This window comes from Dasypus novemcinctus, chromosome 27 (assembly GCF_030445035.2).
Source record: "Dasypus novemcinctus isolate mDasNov1 chromosome 27, mDasNov1.1.hap2, whole genome shotgun sequence".
Classification (NCBI taxonomy): Eukaryota; Metazoa; Chordata; class Mammalia; order Cingulata; family Dasypodidae; genus Dasypus; species Dasypus novemcinctus.
In genome coordinates, this window is record NC_080699.1 from 6653072 (window position 1) to 6676111 (window position 23040).

A 23040-nucleotide genomic window follows, 5' to 3' on the forward strand; every position below is an offset into this window, starting at 1 on the left:
TAAATATACTTGATTATAGTTTATTTTGTTCCAAAAGTTTTTTTCCCCCAACACTCTCTGGTGGAGATAAAAGGAAGCCTATAGTATTATTCTTGATCTCAAGGAACTCAATTATTTATTTATTCTTTTATTTTATTATTTAAAGAAGCTTTAGATTGTATAAATGTTACATTAAAAATATAGGGGTTTCCTGTATGCACCCCTCCCCTCCTTCTCCCATTAACAACACCCTTCCTTAGCGTGGTGCACTTGTTACTACTGATGAACACGTTGGAGCATTGCCGCTAACCGTGGCCTGTAGTTTACATTATGGTTTACACTTCACACCACCCAATATTACAGGTTTTGACAAAATGTATAATGGTCTGTTTCCGTCATTACAATGTCAGGCAATTCCAATGCCCCAGAAATGCACCATTATCACACTATTTTCATTGCTCTCCAGTATCTCGTGATGCAGATGGACAGGAAGGGGAGATGTTACTGGGGAACCTGGCCAGGAAACTTTCACCCAGGTGGCAGGAATCTCGAGAGCTGATGTAATTTTCTAGAGTCCCTCGCCTGTCCTTTTCCTAATACTTGCTGTTTGCTAGATTTAAAGTTCCTCTTGTCTCTGGTGCGCCTAGCCAACCCAGCGTGCAGCCCGTGGGCACTGTTGTGAGCACTTCAGACATGGAATCATACAGGAAGTAGGACGTTGTCACCAGCTCACGAAATGGACATTTTGAGTGTTCCTGGTTCATTGTCTTAAAAAAATGAAGAATCCGAATCCCTTCATTCTGTCTGAGAAATGTACTTTTGTACGGGACCGAAAGATTAAATGTTTATAGAGAACAGTCTTAGTTTCTTAAGGTCATTTCCTTGAAAACTCAATCCAGAAAAAGAGAAAAGTTTATAGTTAAATTGGGGCCAATCCCAGAAAGCTTTCAGAGGGAGACTGGTTTTTGTTGTGAGGAATCAGGCGTACAGTTGCTTTTGCTGTTAAAATTCTTCTCAGACACTCTCATTAGAGCATCATCTGTTATCTGAGTCTCTAAATATTGTTTACATCGGAAACAGACCAGAAAACTATTCAAGAAAAGTAGAAAACAACATCATTATTTTTTGGACAAAGAGGCACAACAACAAAAAGATAACCCAAGTTTCCTTAATTTTAGCCAACTCCAGAATTTGACTTTTTTTTTTTTTGAGGTACTGGGATCTGGGGATTGAGCCTAGGATGTTGTATATAGGAAGCTAGCGCTCAACAACTGAGCCACAGTGGCTTCCCTGAGTTGGTTTCTTTGTTTGTTTTTCTTGTTTGTTTCTGTCTTTTCAGGAGGCACCGGGATCCGAACCCGGACCTCTCATGTGGGAGGCAGGCACTCAACTGCCGTCCCCGCAATTTACTTTTGGAGCAGTAGGTGCCAGGGATATGGTAGATGCCTGGGGCTACTGGGCTGCTGCTGCATAGAACAGCAGCCGTTCTCTGGGTTGTCCAGAGGTACAGGGTCTAGTGAATTCCTAACAGCAGGAAATCGAGCTTATATCAGCATTTATTCCAATAATAACTTATGATGGGCTTCTGTGTGCGAGGTAGTTCCTAAACCTGTTGGGAAATGGAATAATCTATGGTCTATGCAGTGTCTCTCCTTTTTCAGTATTGGTTTAAAAAGTCATAGGTTTTATTAGGCTTAACAAAAAACAGCAATCCCCATCTGAACTGGTCCTCATTACTTATTTTAATTCCCCAGAAAGGCCCCTTTTAACTCTTTTTGTTTTTTCTTATGCTCTAAAGACCATAATCCATCTGTTAATTTCTTGACTTTTTATCCCCCAGTTTTACATAAAATCCCTTGACTGTCTTTTTTCAAAATAAAATTTTATCGGAGTATATCATTCATACATAAACATACATAAACAATAAATGTATAGTGAATTGTGTGAATTTACAAAACAAACACGCATAGCATGATATCGGGCTCCCATACAGCTTCCCACCACTGACACCATGCATTGTTGTGAAACTTTTGTTTCAAACTGTGAAAGAGCATCTTCAAAATGTTGCTACTAACTATAGCCCATATCATACATTTGGTGTGTTTTCCCCTCAACCCACCCAATATTTATTTATTTATTTCTTGCCTCCACCCCAGATTGTCTGCTCTCTGTGTGCATTTGCTGTGTGTTCTGTGACCACTTCTATCCTTCTCAGTGGCACGGGAATCTGTATTTCTTTTTGTTGTGTCATCTTGCTGTGTCAGCTCTCCGTGTGTGTGGTGCCATTCCTGGGCAGGCTGCACTTTCTTTCGCGCTGGGCGGCTCTCCTTACGGGGCGCACTCCTTGCGCGTGGGGCTCCCCTACGCGGGGGACACCCCTGTGTAGCACGGCACTCCTTGCGTGCATCAGCACTGCGCATGGGCCAGCTCCACACAGGTCAAGGAGGCCTGATCCTTTATAAGTGTTATATATTTATCATTTAGGAGAGAGCACTCTCATATTTGTCCTGCCTCAACTGTGTCTTGATCCCATACTATTTTACATATTCCCCTGTTTTCTCAATATAGTTCTGTTAAAATCAATTTTTTAGTGTGGTTAAGAGCATTTATTTTTTCCTTTTTCATCCAATTTTTCATTTGTAATGCAGTTTAGTATTAAAATACCGCAACTCTTACAATACTACTCATGTGTGAACCCTCTTGAATCTATTTTCCCATTTCTTTCACACTTTTCAATCCATAATATGCTATTTTTACTTGTTTCATGAGTCTCTGTGGTCACAGCTTAAATCCATTTTCAATGTTTCTGCGAGAGTAGCTTTGTATATATATTTAGAATTCGGCTGTTTACTTTACTATGAGTCTATTACCTTTCTTGTATAATTTTGTTGCCCCTGGAGTCAAGAACTGCTTTTGAATTTTCTTAACCAAACAAAGCATTTGTCACTGGTTCATCCATGAACTTTCTTGGAGAAGTATACAGTTCTTCTCGTTACATTCCGATTCATCGGTGATTTGTATCGTTCCTGGAGATCCAGCCTAGACAAGATTCTCTCTGGATCTTTTGCACAGATGTTGTGCTTGGATATCTCTGTATCACCCTGGGAATTGTTTGCTCTTTTGCTGTATTGGGTTTCCTGTTTCCTGGATTTCATATTCCTTTCTCTCATGATTTGTTTGTTCCCTTGTTTTGTTAGGACACATCCTCCACTAGCTTCTGGTGAAAGGAAGCATCTGAGGCCATTTTAAAAATATTTATCATTTGTAGTATATTCAACCCTCACTTCATCAGTAATTTGATATGATTTTGAATTCTGCAATGGAAAATGTTTTCTCATAATTTTGAGGGCCTGCCTCATTTCTTCAAACTTCCAGAGTTGCTACTAATGTGCCCTATGCTTAATTTTGCATGGCCATTTAAAAAAAATTTTCTAAACATCTCTAGAATCTGCCCAGTTTCTGAAATGTCTTGATGAAGTGGCACCCGGCATGCCCTGAGCTTGTCACAGCATGAGCCGCCTTGCCGCTGGGTGGCGGGCAGGGCCCCGACTCTTGTGTTGGAGAGGTGCCGGAAGGTTCTGTCCCTCACTCTACACCCTGGTACCTGAGAAGCAGCAGGCTTGCCCTCTTGAGCCTGTGGCTCTACCACCCCACCCCACAGCTGTGCCTCAAGGCTCTTCCTCCAGAAGAGGAAGTTGCAGTCGTCCTCTGCAGTGGCACCAGGTGGCGGCCGCTGGCAAGGATTTCCGAGGGCTTGCCTTGGCATTCCCACCCCTTGAGTGGGTGCTGGGTGCTGAGAGTGCTTCCTTCAGCCTCTGCCAGCCATCCAGGTGTGGGGTGGACAGACCAGAGGAGCCTCTTCTGTTTCCAGTGTGAGGAACAAACACCGTTTCTGTGTGTGCCATGCTGTGGAAGAAGGTCGAGAAGTTAGAGATCTAGGGATGCCGTGCTTTTCATGCAGACTTCCAGCGAGTCCCCCTGCTTTTATCTCCTCTTACATCTCTTCCTTTCCGAGTACCTGCTGCCTCCAATTCCTGCTCCCCAAACTGACTGACCTTGCGGCTTCTTTGTCCACAGGCATTGGCTTTTGTCTTCTGTCATCCAAAGTTCTGTTGCCCTTTTCTTCAAGCTCCCCCACAGAGGCCCAAAGCAGCGGTGAGGTGGAGAGCTGCCAGGGTGAACAAAGAGAAGTGTCGTATATGCTCTTACATACTCTCTTCAAAATTTGTCTTTATATTCGTAAAATGTCTTTGTTCAACTGGCGTCTATATTGATAATTTTGCAGAAATTCAAATCTTGTTTTTCAAAACTTTAAAAAAAAAATTTTGTGCCTACTCTGAGGCCATTAATGTGTTTCTTGGATTAACCTGAGATTTCCAGGAAATCCTTTGATTTCTGTTATGCTAACGGACTAAAATCCAGAAAGAAGGCGTCATAGGGATAGCGTCTCATGGCAGCGTAGTTAGCATAAGCCTAGGAGTTTTGAAAAGAGGGGAACATCCTAGAGTGAAGTTTTTAAACTGTTGATGGGAAACATTCTTTCTCTTCCTTAAGTTCCAGTGGTGAGACCTTGACTTTTGTTTTCCTCACTTACTGCCTTTATTGCGAGTGTGATCCTGGGCTCATTAGATGGCTGGTTTTCAGTATCAATACGGATAGAGGAAGGCAAAGAATAAGGACACAGAAGAGGGCTTCAAAGCTTAGACAGAAACACATTCTGCCTGCCTTGTATTTGTTCTGTCAATTTTGTAAGCCAGGTGTTCAGACTTCGTATTAATTTGTGCTGAGCATTAGGAACAGAAGTTGATGTGCATTAGTATTCCACAGCTACCACTTGGAACTCTGCATTTTAAATAGAATATTCTACTGTATTTATGTTTATTTGCTTACTTTTGGATTGTTCTCTGTTGTTTCTGAACACTTGAATCTTTTCTTATTCTAGTTCAGGTGATTTTCTCTAAATTTCTCCTAAAGCCTCTCCAGCACAGGTGCAGATAACTTTTCTGCAGCAGTGCTTCTCAATTTCAGTGTATATACCAGTCACCTGGAGAATGCAGATTCTGGTATGGGGCCCCTTTCGGAATTCAGAATCTCTTTCCAAATATCTGATACCTTGCGCTTCTAGAAGTTAAGTAGAAGATCTAGCATTATCTTGGCTGATACTAGATATATCTCATTAGTACTGAATGTACTGCTTTTTTATAAATCAAACTTTTTTTTCATTTTTTGTAGGCCACTGTTAAGTGAATCCAATGCTGTACTTTTATTTATGTGTGTTTTATATACAAAATATACAAATGATAATGCCCTTAAAATCTTTGAAGGAAAAACATACTTGATACCTGCTAAATTTCAATTTGCTGTATGTAGACGAACATGTCTCTTTCCTACGGCTGTTAGTCATTGGGATCCTACTACATATACTTTTTTATCTTACAGAAACACAAAACCACAGTAAATAATATATTTAAATTTATGTAACGAGTTTCATTGTAATGTTTGTTCCTATGAAATTAGATATTGGCAATGCAAAAGAGATTAATGCTTTTTTTCTTTTTAATTTCCCCTAAATAGCTCAGTCACTAAAAGAATTTGCAAGGCTACTTATTGCAGTAGAAGAAGAAAGGAGAAGACTGGTAAGTATGCTCTCTACTTCTTAGGAATATTGTTTTGTTTGGTCAAACTAAAAGAAAGAATAGATTTTCTGAGTTAAATTAGCCATATGAGAACTTATGGTTTGATATATATGTCAAATGCTACTGGAGAGAATTATTTGTATGATTATCAAATATTGCTAATTAGATATGCTGTTTGTTCCATCTCTTTGACTTGTTCAACAGGTGTAAATCCTATTCCTTTTGCTTGCCAGGAATTTTTCTGAAAATTAAAAATACCGTTAAGGAACTCGTTCTAGTTGTGTACTTCTAAATAACCTTAGTGTTCTAATACTGACCTGCTTCATGTATGAGGAGCAACTGCCCTGGTATTAGTGGGAGAAATTCTTGAAAACGTGACATTTCTGTTGTGTCTCAAGGGCTGGGTGGAGTTTGCTAAGCTGGCGAGTTGAATGGATTAATTTCTGTAAAAGTTTTAGAACATAATTATTAGGAATTCATTTATCCACTCAAAGTTAGAAATTTGTCCCCAAATTAGAAATTCCTGTTCTGGACCCCTCTCTCTGACCAGCTTTCTTCTCTAACACGGGGACAACAGGAGTGTCCCCAGCAGCCCTGGAGCGGCATGTGGCACACAGTAAGTCACGTCGATGGTTGTGAGGATGGCGCTCGCCAGCTGCAGCGCGGGCCCCGGGCTTATTTAGAAACACCATCTGCTGTGCCACGCGCGTCACCGTCCACTTGGGGATCATGTACGCACATGAGTGGCTGGACTTCTCCAGTGGGGCGTGGTGCTAGATGGCTTTACGAGTTTGGAGTCCTTTTGCCACGTTGATGCGGGAAAGCATTTTTAAGTCGGGCGTCTTTCAGGTGGCCTTGACTTCTAGGGAACCTTGTCATAGGGCTGAGTCAGGGAATGGTTGCAAAGCAAGGACTTGGCCATCAAATAATGAACCTGAGCAGATGCCGCAAGTGCAAGTACAATATGTATTTGGGGAATGAGACGGGAAATATTCGTTGGTTCCTAGAAAGGATTTGAGAAGGTTAGGGAAATAGCTGGAGTTATGTTGGGTTTAAGGCTAGCCCAAGAAATTTTGGAGTTTGCTGTAGGCGATGGAAGAGCTTCCAAATGTCACTGAAGGATGAGAAGATGAATGTGGAATTCCGAAGGATCCGTGAGGCGTGGAGAAGTCTGGAGTTAGGGAAGGCCATGCTCGTTTGGTGGCTCTCGTGCACCTGCCGTGGGACTGCCCCTGAATCGGTGCGATCCGTATGAGGAGGATGTAGCCGTGGTGGGAGACGAAGGGATTGCTGCTCTGTGCAGGGAACGTTTGACCTGAGTCTTGAAGGCTAAACAGGATGCAGCCTCAAGCCCTTCGCACAGGATCCTCGCTCCAGCTCTGTGGGCTGCATTTTAGAAACCAAGTGCCAGGTAGAGACATGAGCAATACATGCATCTAGCCCAGAGGAGGAGCCGGCGAGGGAAACCGGGAAGGACGAGTAAAGGGATGTGAAAAGTAATAGAGGGAGGTGGTCTGGGAACCAGTGGGTGACAGGCTCTGAGGTCAGCGAGGCCCGTGACTCACATCCCAAGGAGAGCGATAACCAGTGTCACGGTGATGGTTTTAGAAAATGTGTTAGTGTGAAGAACACTAGAAAGTGTGTTGTAGCTTGTAGAGAAAATTGAGCAGGGGAGTGTTCTCAGGAGTCTGAGAAGACATGTGGGCAGGGCAGGGTCAGTGAGGCAGGAGGCCCTGGACAGGCCAAGGAGAAACACAGACTTCTTTTATTTCTTTATTTCTTTATTCCCCTCCCCTCTTGCAGCTTGCTTGCTGTCTGCTCTCCGTGTCCGTTCGCTGCATGCTCTTCTGCGTTGTTGCTTGCCTCCCTTTTCGTTGTCTCACCTTGCTGAGTTGGCTCTCCGTGGCGCTTGCAGGCCGCTGGCTCTCTGTAGCGTGCGGGCGAGCCCGCCTTCACAAGGAGGCCCGGGGCTGGGAACCCAGGGCCTCCCATATGGTCGACAGGAGCCCAGCTGATTGAGCCACAGCCGCTTCCCAACAAATACATTTTTTTTTAAAGATTAATTTTTTAATTCATTCCCCCCCCCCACGCCGTGTCTGCTTTCTGTGTCCATTTGCTGTGTGTTCTTCTGTGTCTACTGGTATTCTTGTCAGCGGCACTCAGAATCTGTGTCTTGTTTTGTTGCATCATCCTGCTGTGTCAGCTCCCCGCGTGTGCGGTACCACTCCTGGATGGGCTGTGCTTTTTTCACGCTGGGCGGCTCTCCTTATGGGGTGCGCTCCTTGCGTGTGGGGCTCCCCTACGCAGGGACACCCCTGCCTGGCACGGCACTCCTTGTGCTCATCAGCACAGCTCATGGGCCAGCTCCACACGGGTCAAGGAGGCCTGGGGTTCGAACCGCGGACCTCCCATGTGGGAGGCGGATGCCCTAATCACTGGGCCAAGTCCACTTCCCCCAAGAAATACTTTTTGATTGAGTTCCTTAAGTGATGGACTCTAGAATGTGGGTAGAGATGCATTGTCCTCCTGACTGGGAGATAAAGAAAAGAGTTGGTGAAAACTTAGAGGAAATTTAGGCGAGTAAATCAGTAGGTTGGACGTGTGGAGAAGAGTGTGGAGAAGACTGTTGGGGAGGAGCGGTCATCTGCTGTGAGGGGAGAGCATGGGCAGAGCTGACAGCGGTCAAGGATTTGGTGTACAAGGAGTGAGTGGAGGGGCTGTGGGTCCCAGGTGAAGATCCAGTTGAAATTAGACATAATATGTCAAGGGAAGACTAGTTACCATCCTTTCATACTTGGACTCGAGGACTGGCAGCAGTAAGCACAGTTGGGAGGTCACATTCAAGCTGACGTGTGCCTGGAAGACGTGGCGTTAGATGCGTAGGAAAGTGGGTCCTGGCTGAATGCTGTTGTGAATGAGGCGGGATGGTTTGTTCTTCGAGAGCAGAGAGGGTGAGCATGACTTGGGTACATTGAGGGTTCACTGGAAACAAAGGGGAGGCAGAGAGGAAGCAGGGGATCTGTGCCCAGGATGGGATTGAAATGTACAGGGCTTGGCAGCAGAGCTGGTCCAGATAGCCGTGCGCTTAAGACGCGCTGAGCTCAGACAGGCCTCAGTGAGCGCCAAGGCTGAGCGAGAGATTTCCACAGGGTAGGAGCCTGAGCCCACCGCGAAGATGACAGGCCGAAGGACCGAAGAAACGGCTGAGGAGTGTGGTGGAGCGTCCCACTAGCAGCGGAGATGAGGATTTGACCAGGGCTCTGAGGTGTTTAAGCTCCTTTTTCCTTGGGCCTTGCTTCTGATTTTGGGGTAAGGAAGAAATTGTTTATGAGTGATGTCAGCCTATGGGGTTTGATTGCTTTTTCTGTTTTGTTTCGTTTTTTTTTTTTTCAGAGAAAATTGGAATAATGAGTGTAAAATAATGAATAAAGGCTCACAAAAACCTTTCTATGCATTAAGACCCGATGGATGGCATTTCCACAAAGATTGTATGCAAAATAATAATCAAACTTTCACATCTACACATTGGCGTGATTAATCAACACTTTCAGTCCTGTGATGTTATAACTGAATGAAAGTGTAGCTGGTAGCAGATTTTGTGCGAAGATGTGCTGAAGAATTTGTATTTTATATTAGTACTTTATTTAGGAACTGGAATGTTGGAAGTGTACTAGGAAAGTGTAAAGGAGTTCTGTAATTAATCCTTTTTCACTTGTAAATCATGATTATTATATATTGAGTATCACCAGTGTCCCAATTTATCAGGACAGTGACTTAAGATCTCATCAAGATGAAATAGGACAGTTAGCACTTACCAGTTTAAAACAGGCTTTTGTTACCAAGGATTCACATCACTTAGTAAGATGAAAATACACCCTCTTGGTGACCAAGTGGCTATTGCCGGAAAGGAGTTGAAAGGACCATTGATTTTCAAAGTTGAATATCCTCCTAGCTCCCGTGAAATTTATTAGTTGGCTAAAGCCAACTAAAAATGCATAGTTTTAAAGTAATGAAAATGTGATTCAGAGACAGTGATGAAAAATACATTTATACATTCCAGAGAGTTTGAGGATACAGTTTCTCTCTCCTCCTCATTAGAAAAACCGTCTTCTGTGATAGGAGGTGTCAAGATGCTGGGCAGTTGATGCTGAAAGATTCCTACCATCAGCTGACCATGCTGAGAAGAGCCTTTTAAGGACACATAAATATAAGGAATAAGTCAATAGCCCCTTGTACTGTCCTTAAGAAAGTGCTCATTACTTAAAAAGCCAGGATCTGGTATTGATTGGTGACTTAGGCCTTTTTTTTTTTTTTTTTAATGTGTCTTTATTGGGAAGGTATGGATTTGTCCCCATAGAATGCAGCACTTACAGAAATGACTGTGGTTAGAAAGTGTCATGATCTGGTGGCCAGAGCACAGCTTCTGAGACTGCCCCCAGGACAACTCTCTCGTCCCCTGGTTTTCCGGCAGCCTCAGAAATGCGCTTTCCTCAGGCTGACCCCTGCTTGGGCAGTGCTCCCAGCACAGTAGAGCAGTGGAGTCAAGCTCATCACAGTCCACTAGAGTGAAGACAGCTCTGAAGGAGAACCCCGGCAAGCAGGGGATGCCGGTGGTGGCTTCCGGAAGGTTCTGGTCATCTCTGTTGTTGGCTTGGGAGACTCCCACAGACGCCCCACCCAGGCGTGTCCTGAGTTGGACACTGCCCCAGGCCTCTGGACCGGGCTGCCCCTTCCCGAGTCCCTGTCACCATTACCCTCCCACCCCTTTTCTCTCCTTCCCGTGCCCTCTGCCCCTTGCCTGCTCCCTTTTTCCAGCCCCAGGGCCTTGCTCTCCTCCTCCTCTGTGACCACAGCGCCTTCGGACTTCACCCGTGGCTTTTGTCCTCTGCTCTTTCTTGAACACTGACTCGCGTCCTGCTGTGACGGGCTGCATTGTGCCATGCAGGCTTCACCCCAACATCTCCAGAAGGTCTGCCCTTCCCACCACAGCCCTCAGTCCTTAGACAGGGTGGCAAAAGTACCCCCCCCTACTAGGCGGATGGTCTCTGGGGAGAGACAGACATAGGGCACACCATTGTGTCTCTTGGCAGTGAGCGTCAAAGCCAGGAATGGCGCTGCCAGGTGAAATTGCCATTCACTGAAATGAGGAAGATGAGGGAAGAAGTGGAGTTAGGTCTGGCTCTCTGAGGCTTTAGATGCCCATGGAATATCTCGGTAGCTGTGTCCAGGTGGCAGCTGGGCATATGAGCCTGGGATTCAGGAAAGCTTTGGGTTAGGAGCTGCCAGCATGGAACAGGTGTTTAAGCTGTGGGAATGCCCGGCTCACCCAGGCTGTGCGTGGAGGGAGAGGAGAAGAGGTGGGGGACTGCGTTCAGGTGTGGTCAGATGAGGTGGGATCGGCAGAGGGGGCAGCCAGGAGGAAGCGTTCCAGGCCGCTTGCTCAGAGGCTCCCGTACTGCTTGGATAGCACAGAGCAGGAGGCATGACAAATAGAAGATTCCGCTGGGGACGTCAGCATAAAGTCCAAATCTTCTTGTGCTGCTGGCCCATCATCTGCCCCCTGGGCCCCCCCCCCCCGCCATTTCTGTCTGTACTCTTGACACCCTGCCCTTGACAATTTTTTTTTTCTATAGCCATGTAGATAATCTTTTTCTTTAGCTATATCTTAGTCACCTACTGAGGGAGCTTCAACTTTAGAGTATTTTAGCTAATGGTTATTTTCTTGGAGAATTATGTGGGGACTTTGTTTCTTATATTTTTCTGACTACTACGAGAAACTTTTTTTAAACTGTCACCTCCCACTGTGTTTCACATTCACACTCACATTTCACCTGTGTGTGTTATACATTTTGCTTTAGACTTCCCAGGATTGAAATCTTTCAGATCAGTATCCAAATTAGTCTTTTCATCCTTCAGTAAGGAGAGTACTTTCCTGAAATGGGTCAGGTGTCTGGAACAAAAAAAAATTGACTTGGGCAGGGAGGTAAAATTTTATGAGAGTATTAAAACCTCTAATTTTTTTGTCACTTGTTTAAAAAGTGTAAGTCTTACGTAAGTAATCATAGGCAAAATCAGAATACTTTTAGATCTTTGTCAATTGAAGAGAAAAAAAGTATCCGAAAAAAAAAGTATCAGAAACATACATTATTTGGTCATTATTATAAGATTTGGTCTAATATGTGACCTTCAAGATTTAGAGACAAGGAAGGTGGATGTGGCTTAAGCAGTTGGGCTCCCGTCTACCATGTGGGGGGCCCGGGGTTCGATTCCAGGGGCCTCCTGGTAAAGGTGAGCTGGCCTGTGTGGAGAGCTGATGGCAGGCAGCGAGCGCAAACAACAAGGCGGGGTGGGGGGCGAATAAATAAATGAAGTAAAAGTAAATCTTTTAAAAAAATAATAAAGTAAGATCTAAAGACGAGGTTTGTGCTGCCCCGTTGCTGTGGCCGTTGAGCAGCTGAGGCGGGGCTGGTCTGAACTGAGGTGTGCACAGGGCGTGAAGCACAACTGAGAACTTTCACACTTAGCAGTGGAAAAAGATGGTGAAATAGCTCATTAATATATTTTTTACTTCTTCCTGTAGAAATGATAATGTTTGGGATATATTAAGTTATTACTAAAATGAATTTTACCTGGTTCTTTGTATTTTTTTTATTGTGACATTTAAAATAACCTTACGTGGCCTGCACTCTGCCTCTTGGGGATAGCACTGTTACAGATGACGGCCGCTGACACGTGACATTTCCCAGGTGCCCGGCCTGCTATAGTTGCTTTGTTTCTGGAGTGTGCCTGTGGTCTGCAGTAAATTAAAACAAAACAAAACAGAGAAGGGCTCTGGTGGGCTCAGGTAAGTCACTGAGACCCTTGACCTGTCAACCCCCAGGTGTCCCCTAGAGAGCACAGGATGTGTGGCATAAATTTGGGGTCTTTCCTCTGAATATCAGAGGAAAGATTTCAGAAACAAGGGGATTGTGGGTTGAGCAGACACCCCAACTCTTGATTATTATAGCATGGTATTAGCCTGAAGAAATTTCAAGCTAACACTGTGACTTAAATAGAGTACTATGTAAGTGAGTTGCATGTGAAACTTTATAGGAGTTAGAAAACATTGTATAAATTCACACATTAAAAGCATTCACTTAGAAAAAATCTGGAATCAGCAAGAATGCACCATTACCACTTAATGTCAACATTGTTTTGGAAGATCCAAGTCTGTACAATAGAATCAGAGGCATCAGAGTTCTAGGATTTAGCGTGACAGAAACCAAACTATCATTTTTGATGTGATTTTCCACATAGAAAATCCCAAAATATCTACAGTCAAATGATTAGGAATAATAAAGAGAACTTAGCTAGTGTGACAGATATAAATTCATTTTATTGCCATTTCAAAAATTGCACCAAAAAAAAATAAGATGCTGAAGAATACTCAGAGATGTGCAAGACAGTAAGACTTTCATGTGAGAAATTAGAATGCTTTCTTGTAAGACATTAAAGAAGAACTAAGTAATAGAAAACCAACACATGAATCAGTTAAAAAGAATCATTTTAACCAACAACCCCCTCCCCGACTATATCAGGTAAGAGAATTTACTAGCAGCAATTTAACCTTTTCCTAGTGTAGCGGTAAACCCCAGGCTGGTCCTGAAAGTTGTGTTCTTTCTTTATTTCAATGGGAAACTGGTTTCCTTTTGAAAACCTTACTAGCGCCATATTCCATACGTCTGTCAAATCTTTGAATCTTTTCAACAATAGAAAAGACTACCGTGTGAAAAGCTGGTGGGGTCTTGACTTCCACACCCATATTACCACCTGGTGACAGAAAAACTTCCTACATTGTAATTATTAACTTTCATTTAGGTTTCTCATAGCATAATATCTCTGCCAATCTGAGATCAGCTTTTCACTTGACATTGACCCATGGTATTATTTCTGTTCACCGTACAAAATGGATACAGATTGCTTTGTTCAGTCATGCAAATAACATACAATGTGTTTTAGATGGTGGTCATGAAACCAGAACACACAATAGGGGAAGCCCAAGTTCCTGTAGATGTTGATTTCTTTTTTATAAATGAAGAGTGTTGAAGCACTTCAGTGTTTTCCCAGAGTGAAAAGCCACGCCCTCCTACCTGGCGGGAGGAGTATTTTCTTCCTTGCTTTCTGCAGAAACACCGAAAGGAAGAGTTGGTTTGTGCTTGACTGTCCTCTCCTAGGCACAAGTGGGTAGCTTTTAGATCCTGGAAAAAAGTCAGTGGAGAATGAGCCATTGTAAACTCTCATTTGTTCTTGTAGGGATACTTTATTATGGGGAAAGAACAGATTATGTGTGAAGAATAGGATTTCCTGGACTAGAATCCTTTTTTTTCTTTCCTACTGCTACCCAGCTTAACCTCCCTTAGTTTCAGTCTGCTGATTTGTAAAACGGGGTAGTGAGTACCAGGTAGGTGAATATGAGAATTAAATGAAATCATATATATGGAGCCCTGGACATCAGTGTCTAGCACATGGTATAGGTGCTGAAAAAGACTTAGAGTGGACCACTTGTCAATAGTTTCTGAACAGTCTCCAATGTTTTGCTCTTATAGCAATAGACTTAAAATGTTTTCCTCACAAATATTACCTTTCCTCCAAAACAATCCATTTTCTTTCTGTGAATTCCTGTACCTGCTGCTATATTGCATACTTGAGAGCAATGTTGAAAACCAGAACTCCTCCATCAACGTAGTTTAATGAGGCTGACAGCAGGATGTAAGGCACTTCCCATTTGATAGATGGGAGGAATGAAAAGAGCAGAAGAACGGATTGCCAGAAATCCTCTCCCAGGCTCTGTTGAATTTCAGCTTCTGGCTGCTCCCCGTGCCTTGCTCTATCTGAATTTCAGTCTGCTAATGGAGGACTGCAGGAAGAGCACGACAGTCCGTCTTGATTGAGGCAGGGCAGGCCTTAATGCCGGAAGTCCTGGTTGCAGTGGATTCACACCCACAGGAATGGATTAAATTTAAGAGCATGTTTTCCTGGGGGTACACAGAGCTCCAAACCACCACACCCCCCCCCCTTTTTTTTAAGGCAAACTGTGTAAAAGAGAGAGAGAGGCTCTACACTTTTACCATGGGTATTGCAACAACAAAAAAAGTTTTCTTGGTAAAACCTAAAATGCCACACATGTTGCATTGAACTTAGTTTCTAGGTAATTTTTTCTCAGATAGTTCTCATGAGCTTAGTAGTATTAGCAGGGGAAACGGGCTTGGCCCAGTGGTTAGGGCGTCCGTCTACCATATGGGAGGTCCGCGGTTCAAACCCCGGGCCTCCTTGACTCGTGTGGAGCTGGCCATGCGCAGTGCTGATGCGCGCAAGGAGTGCCCTGCCACGCAGGGGTGTCCCCCGCGTAGGGGAGCCCCACGCGCAAGGAGTGTGCCCGTGAGGAAAGCCGCCTAGCGCGAAAGAAAAAGCAGCCTGCCCAGGAATGGCGCCGCCCACACTTCCCGTGCCGCTGACGACAACAGAAGCGGACAAAGAAACAAGACGCAGCAAATAGACACAGAGAACAGACAACCGGGGGAGGGGAGGAAATTAAATAAATAAATAAATCTTTAGGAAAAAAAAGTACTAGCTGTTAGACGTGTACAGAATTCTGAGTTAATGACTCCAAGAAGAGACTAATTGCAAGTAATATTGAATATTAAAAACTTGGGTTTTAATTTTGCTGTTAAATTTATGTGATATTCAGTGTTAGAATTAACACATTCAGTTTGATTGCCGTACTAGCTCACCTCGTTGAGTATTCTTAAGGTTTTAATTTTTGAATAAAATCTTCAACACTCAACTACTGCATAGTTGCAGTAGTTGGGGCTGTATGCCCTACATCCGTGAATGTACACGGTCGACACTTAGACTGCGAGTATTTCAAAGCAACAGGAAACTTTTGCGGCAGCGGCCTTCGTAGCCTGGCCCTGTCCCTTGGGCCAGGCGGTTCTTCCCGGAGGCGAGGGCGAGGCGGGAGACTTGGCCGAGTCTCCGGCGGAGGCGTGCAAGGTGTGGAGGGCAGCGGGGACGAAGGAGACGAGACGCCCTTGTGGAGCTGTAACAGAGCCGTTTATTGGGGAATGTACAGAGGTTATATAGGGCTGTGGCGGAGGGGCGGGCAGAGTTCTTGCTGGGATGCCGTATAAGGCGTGCTGGGGAGACTTTCGATGAGGATTGGTAAGGAGCAACACGGAACTGCCAGGAGGGGGGGTACGGGAAGGGGCGGGAATGGCGTCACAGCGAGGGGGGGCGGGAAGAGGAGGGGGATGGGGGAGTGGGGGAGCCGTCCGGATGTTGCCTTTTGGCGGGAACAGTGGGCGTAGCCTAGGTGACTGGGCGGGCTTTGGAGCCGCATACCAACGGCCCGAGGACGTGGCATCCGTACTGGCCGCCTCGTAGTGGGCCTGGGCGGGCTGAGGGCTTGCGCCCGTACCGGCCCTTCCCTTGACCACTGGCTCCGGGTTACGCGTCTTCCTTCCGCCAGGGCTGGCCCCTACTGAGGAGGAGGCTATCCCACAACTTTCACTATTTCAGAAGACACTGCCTACTTCAGGTCATGCCTTGTGGTAGGAGAGATACATTCTCAAAACATCAAGAAGCTATTTTTTGTGCATTCTGAGTATCAAGAAAGATGATAATTGTGGGAACAAGGGTCTAATCTAAAGTATGTTTATGCATCAGATAATTGAGTCATTTGAAGCTTCCTCATTTGAACTGGCAAAAGTTAGGAAGCAGTAATTTCCTTTACCTTTCATTCTTTTCAGACAAAGGTTAAAAGGTTTTGCTGCCAGCTCCAGTGCTGTAACTGGAGCTCAGATGTGGGTGGGGCACAGGGTGGGGGAGTTCTGGCAGTGTCCTAGGACCGATCAGGACCTGCTTGGGCATGCCGCGGCATGTGGGCAGGCAGATCTGGAGGGAAGTGCAGATAAATCTGCAGGACGACTAGTGGTCGGACAGACTGAGAAAGCCTCAGGGAGTCTGTCTCCTCCGAGGTGAATTAGGCACAGATTGGGCACAGATTTAGTGCCTTGAGCCCCAGAGCAGAGTCCATTGCCAACTGGATGTACCCCTGGCACTGCTGACATTTTAAACAGAATTCTTTGTTGGAGGCTGTCGTGGTCACTGTTGGATGTTTAGTCGTGTCCCTTGCCTCTACCCAGTAGAACCCTCACCCCTGTCCCCCAGACAAACAAAAATGCCTCTAGACGTTTGCCAAAAGTGAATCACTCTGGTTGAGAGCCACTAGTGTAGGTGTCTACTTGGCCGCCATTTTTGGTATTTCTAGTAGGTATCCTGTGGCGTTTTCTGACTTTTTGCAGTTAATAGGGTACTCGTTGGTCTTCTCTGTTAGACTTAACTCTCTCAAAGATAGGGGCAGCTTCTTGTCTTTATTCTCTTTAGTACGTAATCTTGTCTCATTATGTATGATAAGTTGGAGCTCAGGAAGTGGTTGCCAAATTGAATTCAGATGAAATATTTATACAAGGATATTCTTCTCCAACTTGATTATGTGTTTCTTAAGGTCAGATAACCTAGTTTTTGCATATTTGTAAAATAACTGATGTTGTTTAACCCCTTCCTGTATGCCACTGTGCTAAAGCACCTTACAGGCTCTCATTTAATCCGCACGACTCTTTGAGGTAAGTTATATTATCATTCCAATTTTATAGATGGGAAAACTAAGGCCCCCCTTGTTTATTAGTAGCAGAGCTGAAGAGCACGCCTGTGTCGAGAAGCAGCGCTCTAAACCCTGTGCAGGGCCGCCCCCGCACCCCAGCAGGTCACAGGCTTTGCGTGAGCCCTTCGTTGAATGGGGCACTGACGGGACAGCTCGTGGAGCCAAGCCAACATGGTGACCGTCTTTGCAGGAGTGTCATCAGAGGTCCAGCCTGGCTTGTCGGGACCTTCGCTCCTTCCACTTGTCACATTCACAGAGCAATAATTTCCCGAGTTGTAAGCCAGCGGTGCTGGCTCCAGCAGGCTTAGAGCTGACCAATGAGACCATGGGGGAAGCAGCAGTAGTGTCTGAAAGAGGCGAGGAGCCTCTGCCGCTCCACCCAGCCTGGTCCTGCCAGCTGGTTCCTCTTGTTCTCCCCTTTAATTGTGTTAGCCCCTTGGCCTGGGCAGCTGTGTAAGTACAACCCTCCCACCCCCATTTCCCCACCGTCCCTGTCATCTGTTAGCCTCTCTGCTAGGCACTGTGGGAGGATAGCAGCCGAGTAATGCAAGCGTCCTACTGGGAGGTGCTGATTGGTGGGGAGGCACAAAAACAGCATCAGCGATGAGGAAGTGACGGATGCTGGAGGAAATGCACAGAGGAAGGGGGCTAGCTCCAAGGCATGGACCAGGGAGGGCTTTATGGAGGAGATGGCACGTCTGCCAGGTCGTAGGGGATGCGTGCCAGCAACAGCAGAGCCAGGGAGAGGGGAGAAGAGGACAGACAGCGCCAGTGACAGAAGGGATGTATGGCGAGAAAGGACTGTTCCTAGAACGTGTTCGTCTGAAAGGGCAAACTGAAGTGTAGCTCTGTCAAGTCAGAGCTTGCTTGTAAGCAGGCTGATGCAAGGCACGCCGCGCCCTCCTGTCCTGCAAGGTTCTCTGGTTCTTCCATCAGTGGGAGGCTGGCTGGGCGGACCTGAGAGTACCGAGCCTTGATGATTGGGCAGGATTAATCTAAACTCTCAAGAGGCTGGTGGAGATGGCATTTTGGTAGGAAGGAGATTGTGAAAGTCCTCCCACCCCCAGAGTTTCACCTGTTAATCAGCCTCTTGCATTAGTACAGTACATTTGTCACAGATAATAAACTACTCTTATAACTCGAGTGTATAGTTGAAGGCTCACTCTGTGAGGTGTAGTTCTATGCGTTTTGACACGTGCATGTGATGTATCCACCATTGCGATTTCATGCTGACATGTTTCACTGCCCTAAAAATGCCCTGTCCTTCGCTCATTCAAAACTCCCCAGCACCCCTGGCACCCACTGATCTTTGTAGAAAAGGGAAGACTATAGAGACCGTAAAATGTTAAGAGGTTGGATCCATACTTGCATGTGCCTTTTCAGGCTGGCTTCTTTCATGTAGCAGTAGGCATTTAAAGGTCCGCCATGTTGTTTCACGGCTTCCTGGTTCATTTTTTTTGGTCATTGCTGAATAATACAACATTGTGTGGGTGTACCAGAGTTTATCTGTTTACCTATTGAAGGACATCTTGGTTACTTCCAGTTTTTGGTGACTATGAAAAATGCTGCTGTAAACATTTGTGTTGGTTTTTGTGTAGACATAAGTTTTCAACTCAAGTGGGTAAATCCTCAAAGCGTGATTGCTATTTCAGTTATCTTTCAAAATGGCTTACCATTTTGCATTCCCATGAGCAATGAATGACTACACCTCTTGCTCTGCATCCTCCCCAGCATTTGGTGTTGTCCCTCTCTTGGATTTTATACATTCTGTTAGGTGTGTATTGGTATCTCATTGTTGTGTTAATTTGTAATTCCTCAATAACCTATGACGTTGACCATCTTTTCATATGCATATTTTCCATCTGTATATCCTCTTTGGTGAGGTATCTGTTTGGGTCTTTTGCCCCCTATTTTTTTGGCATTTATTTCATTTTATTTGTTTTATTTTTAAAGAAGCTTTAAATTATATAAATGTTTATGAAATATAAAGGGGATTCCCATATGCCCCACCTCTTCCCCTCCCAAACTTTCCCACATTGACATTCCTCATTAGTGTGGTACATTTGTTACAATTGATGAACACATATTGAAGCATTGCTACTACTAGACTATAGCTTACAGTATAGTTTCTGTCCTGCACAATTTTATAGGTTATGACAAAATGTATAATGGCCTGTATCCATCATTGCAATGTCATGCAGGACAACTCACATGTCTCAAAAATGCCCCCATGTGACACCTATTCCTCCCTTACTTTCCCCTCAGAAACCCTGGTGGCCACTGCCTATATATCAGTGATATAAGTTCTTCCATTGCTAGTAAAATAAGTCCATTGTTAATTCTCCAATCTTGAGGATTTGGGGATATTGATGCCCACTTTGTTAAGAAGGGGCTTAGATCCCATAGGGCAGGTGGATGGAGCTATCTTGCCTGCAGTTGCAGACACTTCTGTTCCTTGGGATGGACATTCTCCATCATCATCTCCTTATTAGTTGTTCTGGGTGAGTCCAGTGAACTAGAGAGTAGATGTTAGAATTCAGCTGAGATTCATGGCTCAACCATTATATGAACACACCTAAGATTTAAATCTCAGGGACATATATTTCTCAAGTGTAGTGCTAATTATAGGTTCAAATAAAAGGGACAGAAGAACCATGTGTAGGGAAACTGTAAATGAGTTATACTGTTATACTGGGGAACAAAAATTCCAAAGTAAGGCCCACTGACAGGGTGCCAAATTCCTGAGCTTGTCTTGCCCTGCTTATAGTGTCTAGATGTCTCAAGAGCCCTCAGGAGCCCTGCTGTTTGAGGTACTGTTTACTGTGGCAGTCAATGAGATCCTGGTGAAACATACATAAGTACAACCCCTGGAATGACCTCTCGACTGCATTGCTAATTGCTGCTTGATAATAATCCCTTGGTGCCAGGGAGGCTCATCCTTGGGAGTTATGTCCCATGCCGGGATAGATGGGGGGACATGGAAGGTAGTATATTTATATGCTGAGTTTGGCTTAAGAGCATTTGAGCAACAAGGAGGCTTTCAGGAGGTAACTCTTAGGCAAAACATAATACTAGTCATACTTTCAATTTCACAAGAAAAGGTTTATAAGTACATTCATCAACATAAAGGGCCTGGCATAATGGTTTGTCTTCTTTCACTAGGCACTGTCATATACTCAGGGGATTCTTGTCATTCTATTAGAGAATGTAACAGGACTCCCCAGGATGGGAATTCAATATATTTTCGGTTATTGTGTGGGTCTCCAACCACTGAGACAATGTTCCATAAATACTTGAACATATTCATATGCCTTAGAGGCATGCCCAGGCACACCCTTCCCTGCACATCTCCCCACCCCCTTTTTTTTTTCTGAGGCACCAGGGATGGAATCCAGGACCTTGTATGTGGAAGCCAGCACTCAACCACTGAGCCACATCCCCCATTTGTTAATTCGGTTGTCTATTTTCTTATTGTTGAATTTAACAGTTCTTTGTACAGTTTGAATAGACGTTCTTTATCAAATATGTATTTTGCAAATATTTTCTCCTAGTCTGTGACTTGCCTCTTCATCTTAATCATGCTTTTGAAGAGCAGAGTTTTTAATTTTAATGAACTCCAATTTATCAATGTTTTTCTTTCCTCTATCATAAGAAGTCATTGTAAAACCCAAGGTCTCCAAGGTTTTCTTTTATGTTATCTTCTAGAAACTTTGTAGTTTTGCCTTTTTAATTTAGGTATAAGATCCATTTAGGGTTAATTTTTAGGAAAGGTGTAAACGTAGTGTGTGATGGTAGTGGCGGTGGCAGTGCTGTTGCTTCTTGTCCAGTTGTACCACCAGCATTTATAGAGAAGTCTGTCCTTCCCTAGAATTTCCTTTGCTCCTTTGTCAAAGACCAGCTGACTGCATTTCTGGATTCTGTTTACTATTGTCTCTTTCTCCCCCACTGTTACACTGTGTTGATCACTGTAGCCTTACAGGAAGTAGTCCTCTGACTTCGTTCTTCTTCAGTAATGCTTTGGCTATTCTGGATCTTTCTCCTTTCATCTAAACTTTAGAATCTGTTTGTCTATATCCTGAAAAATTGGATTTTGATTGGGACCACTGTAACTCTGTAGATCCAGTTGGGAAGAATTAACAACTTTAACAATTTTGAGTCTTCCTGTCCGTGAACATGGGATATCTCTCCATTTATTTAGATCTTCTTTGATTTCTTTCATCAGAGTTTTGGGGTTTTGATGATACAATCCTATATATAGTTCATTGGAATTATTCATAAATATTTCTTATTTTGGTGCTAATCTAAAGGATTTTGTGATTTTAAAAACCCAAAAAATTTAAAATTCAAAATTCCAATTATTCACGGCTGGTATATAGGAATACAATTGAATTTTTTTATATATAATCTTTTTAAAATTTTTTTGTTTTTATTTATTTAATATTTTAAAAATTTCTCTCCCTTTCCTCTCCCCCAGTTGTCTGCTCTCTGTGTCCATTCACTATGTGTTCTGTGACAGCTTCATCCTTATCAGCAGCACCAGGAATCTGTGTTTCTTTTTGGTGTGTCATCTTGCTGTGCCAGCTATGTGTGTGTGGTGCCATTCTTGGGCAGGCTGCACTTTCCTTCGCGCTGGGCGGCTCTCCTTACGGGGCGCACTCCTTGCACGTGGGGCTCCCCTACATGGGGGACACCCCTGCGTGACACGGCACTCCTTGCGCGCATCAGCACTGTGCATGGGCCAGCTCCACATGGGTCAAGGCAGCCCGGGGTTTGAACCGCGGACCTCCCATATGGTAGACATGCCCTATCCACTGGGCCAAGTCCGCTTCCAATAACTGAATTTTGATATATTAACTTTATATACTGTGACCTGCCGTGCAGGATTTTTTGGACTACTGGTTCAGGATTTTTGGGATAATTCCTTGGGATTTTCTACACAGCCATACCATCTGTCAACAAAGAGTGTTTTATTTATTCTTTTAATGAGCATTTTTGAGTTGCATGATCAGAGCCAGGGGAACTGGATTGCTACTCCCTCAACACTAGGATGTTATTGGATCCATTTTTGCATTTTCCACACTTAATAAAGGACCTGGATTATAAATTTATATTGAATTAATACATCTTATCAGTAGTATTTAGAAGAGATCAGCATAGGAGCAGACCAGAGGCAGATCAGGTTAGTTATAATACTGTTGAATTGATGCTGGGAAGAAATAGCGAGGTTCTAAGTAATTACTCTAACAGTAAAGGTGGAGATGAAAGGACGGGAGCTGGAGGTGAGTGAAAATAGAACCAATAGGGCCAGTATCCAGTTGTAGAGAAGGAGGACAACATGTCTTGTGGGTTACCAGGTGAATGAGAGTGTCAGTACCTGTGGAGGAGATGCTGGGTTGAAGGTGAGATTAAGAAAGTGTTGAGCTTATTTTGAAATGTTCTGGGAGAGATAGCGTTGAGCAGTGGTTAAGAGCACAGAATATGAAATTTATGGATGCTGGATCTGCCATTTATTAGCTGTGTGAGCTTGGGCACTTGACTTAACCTTTGATGCTTCAGATTCCCCATTCGTAAAATGAGGCTAATAATCTTTGTACCAATGTGGGTTGTTAGGAGATCTGAGTTAACATTTGCAAAGCTCTTGGAACAGTGCTTGCCACATAAGGCTACGTAATTGTTAAATCAAATTACTTTGGAAATTTTCAAATCCATATCCAAATACAAAAT

General features: G+C 44.2%; 1 protein-coding gene across 1 annotated transcript in view; it reads left to right on the forward strand.

The window, feature by feature from the left end:
- Nucleotides 1-23040, forward strand: part of ARHGAP42 (Rho GTPase activating protein 42) — a 264054-nt gene that overhangs the window by 82205 nt on the left and 158809 nt on the right. The window contains exon 3 of the mRNA XM_058289224.2: nt 5554-5615. Coding sequence (XP_058145207.1) covers nt 5554-5615 — 62 coding nt within the window. The remainder of the gene's footprint in view (nt 1-5553; nt 5616-23040) is intronic.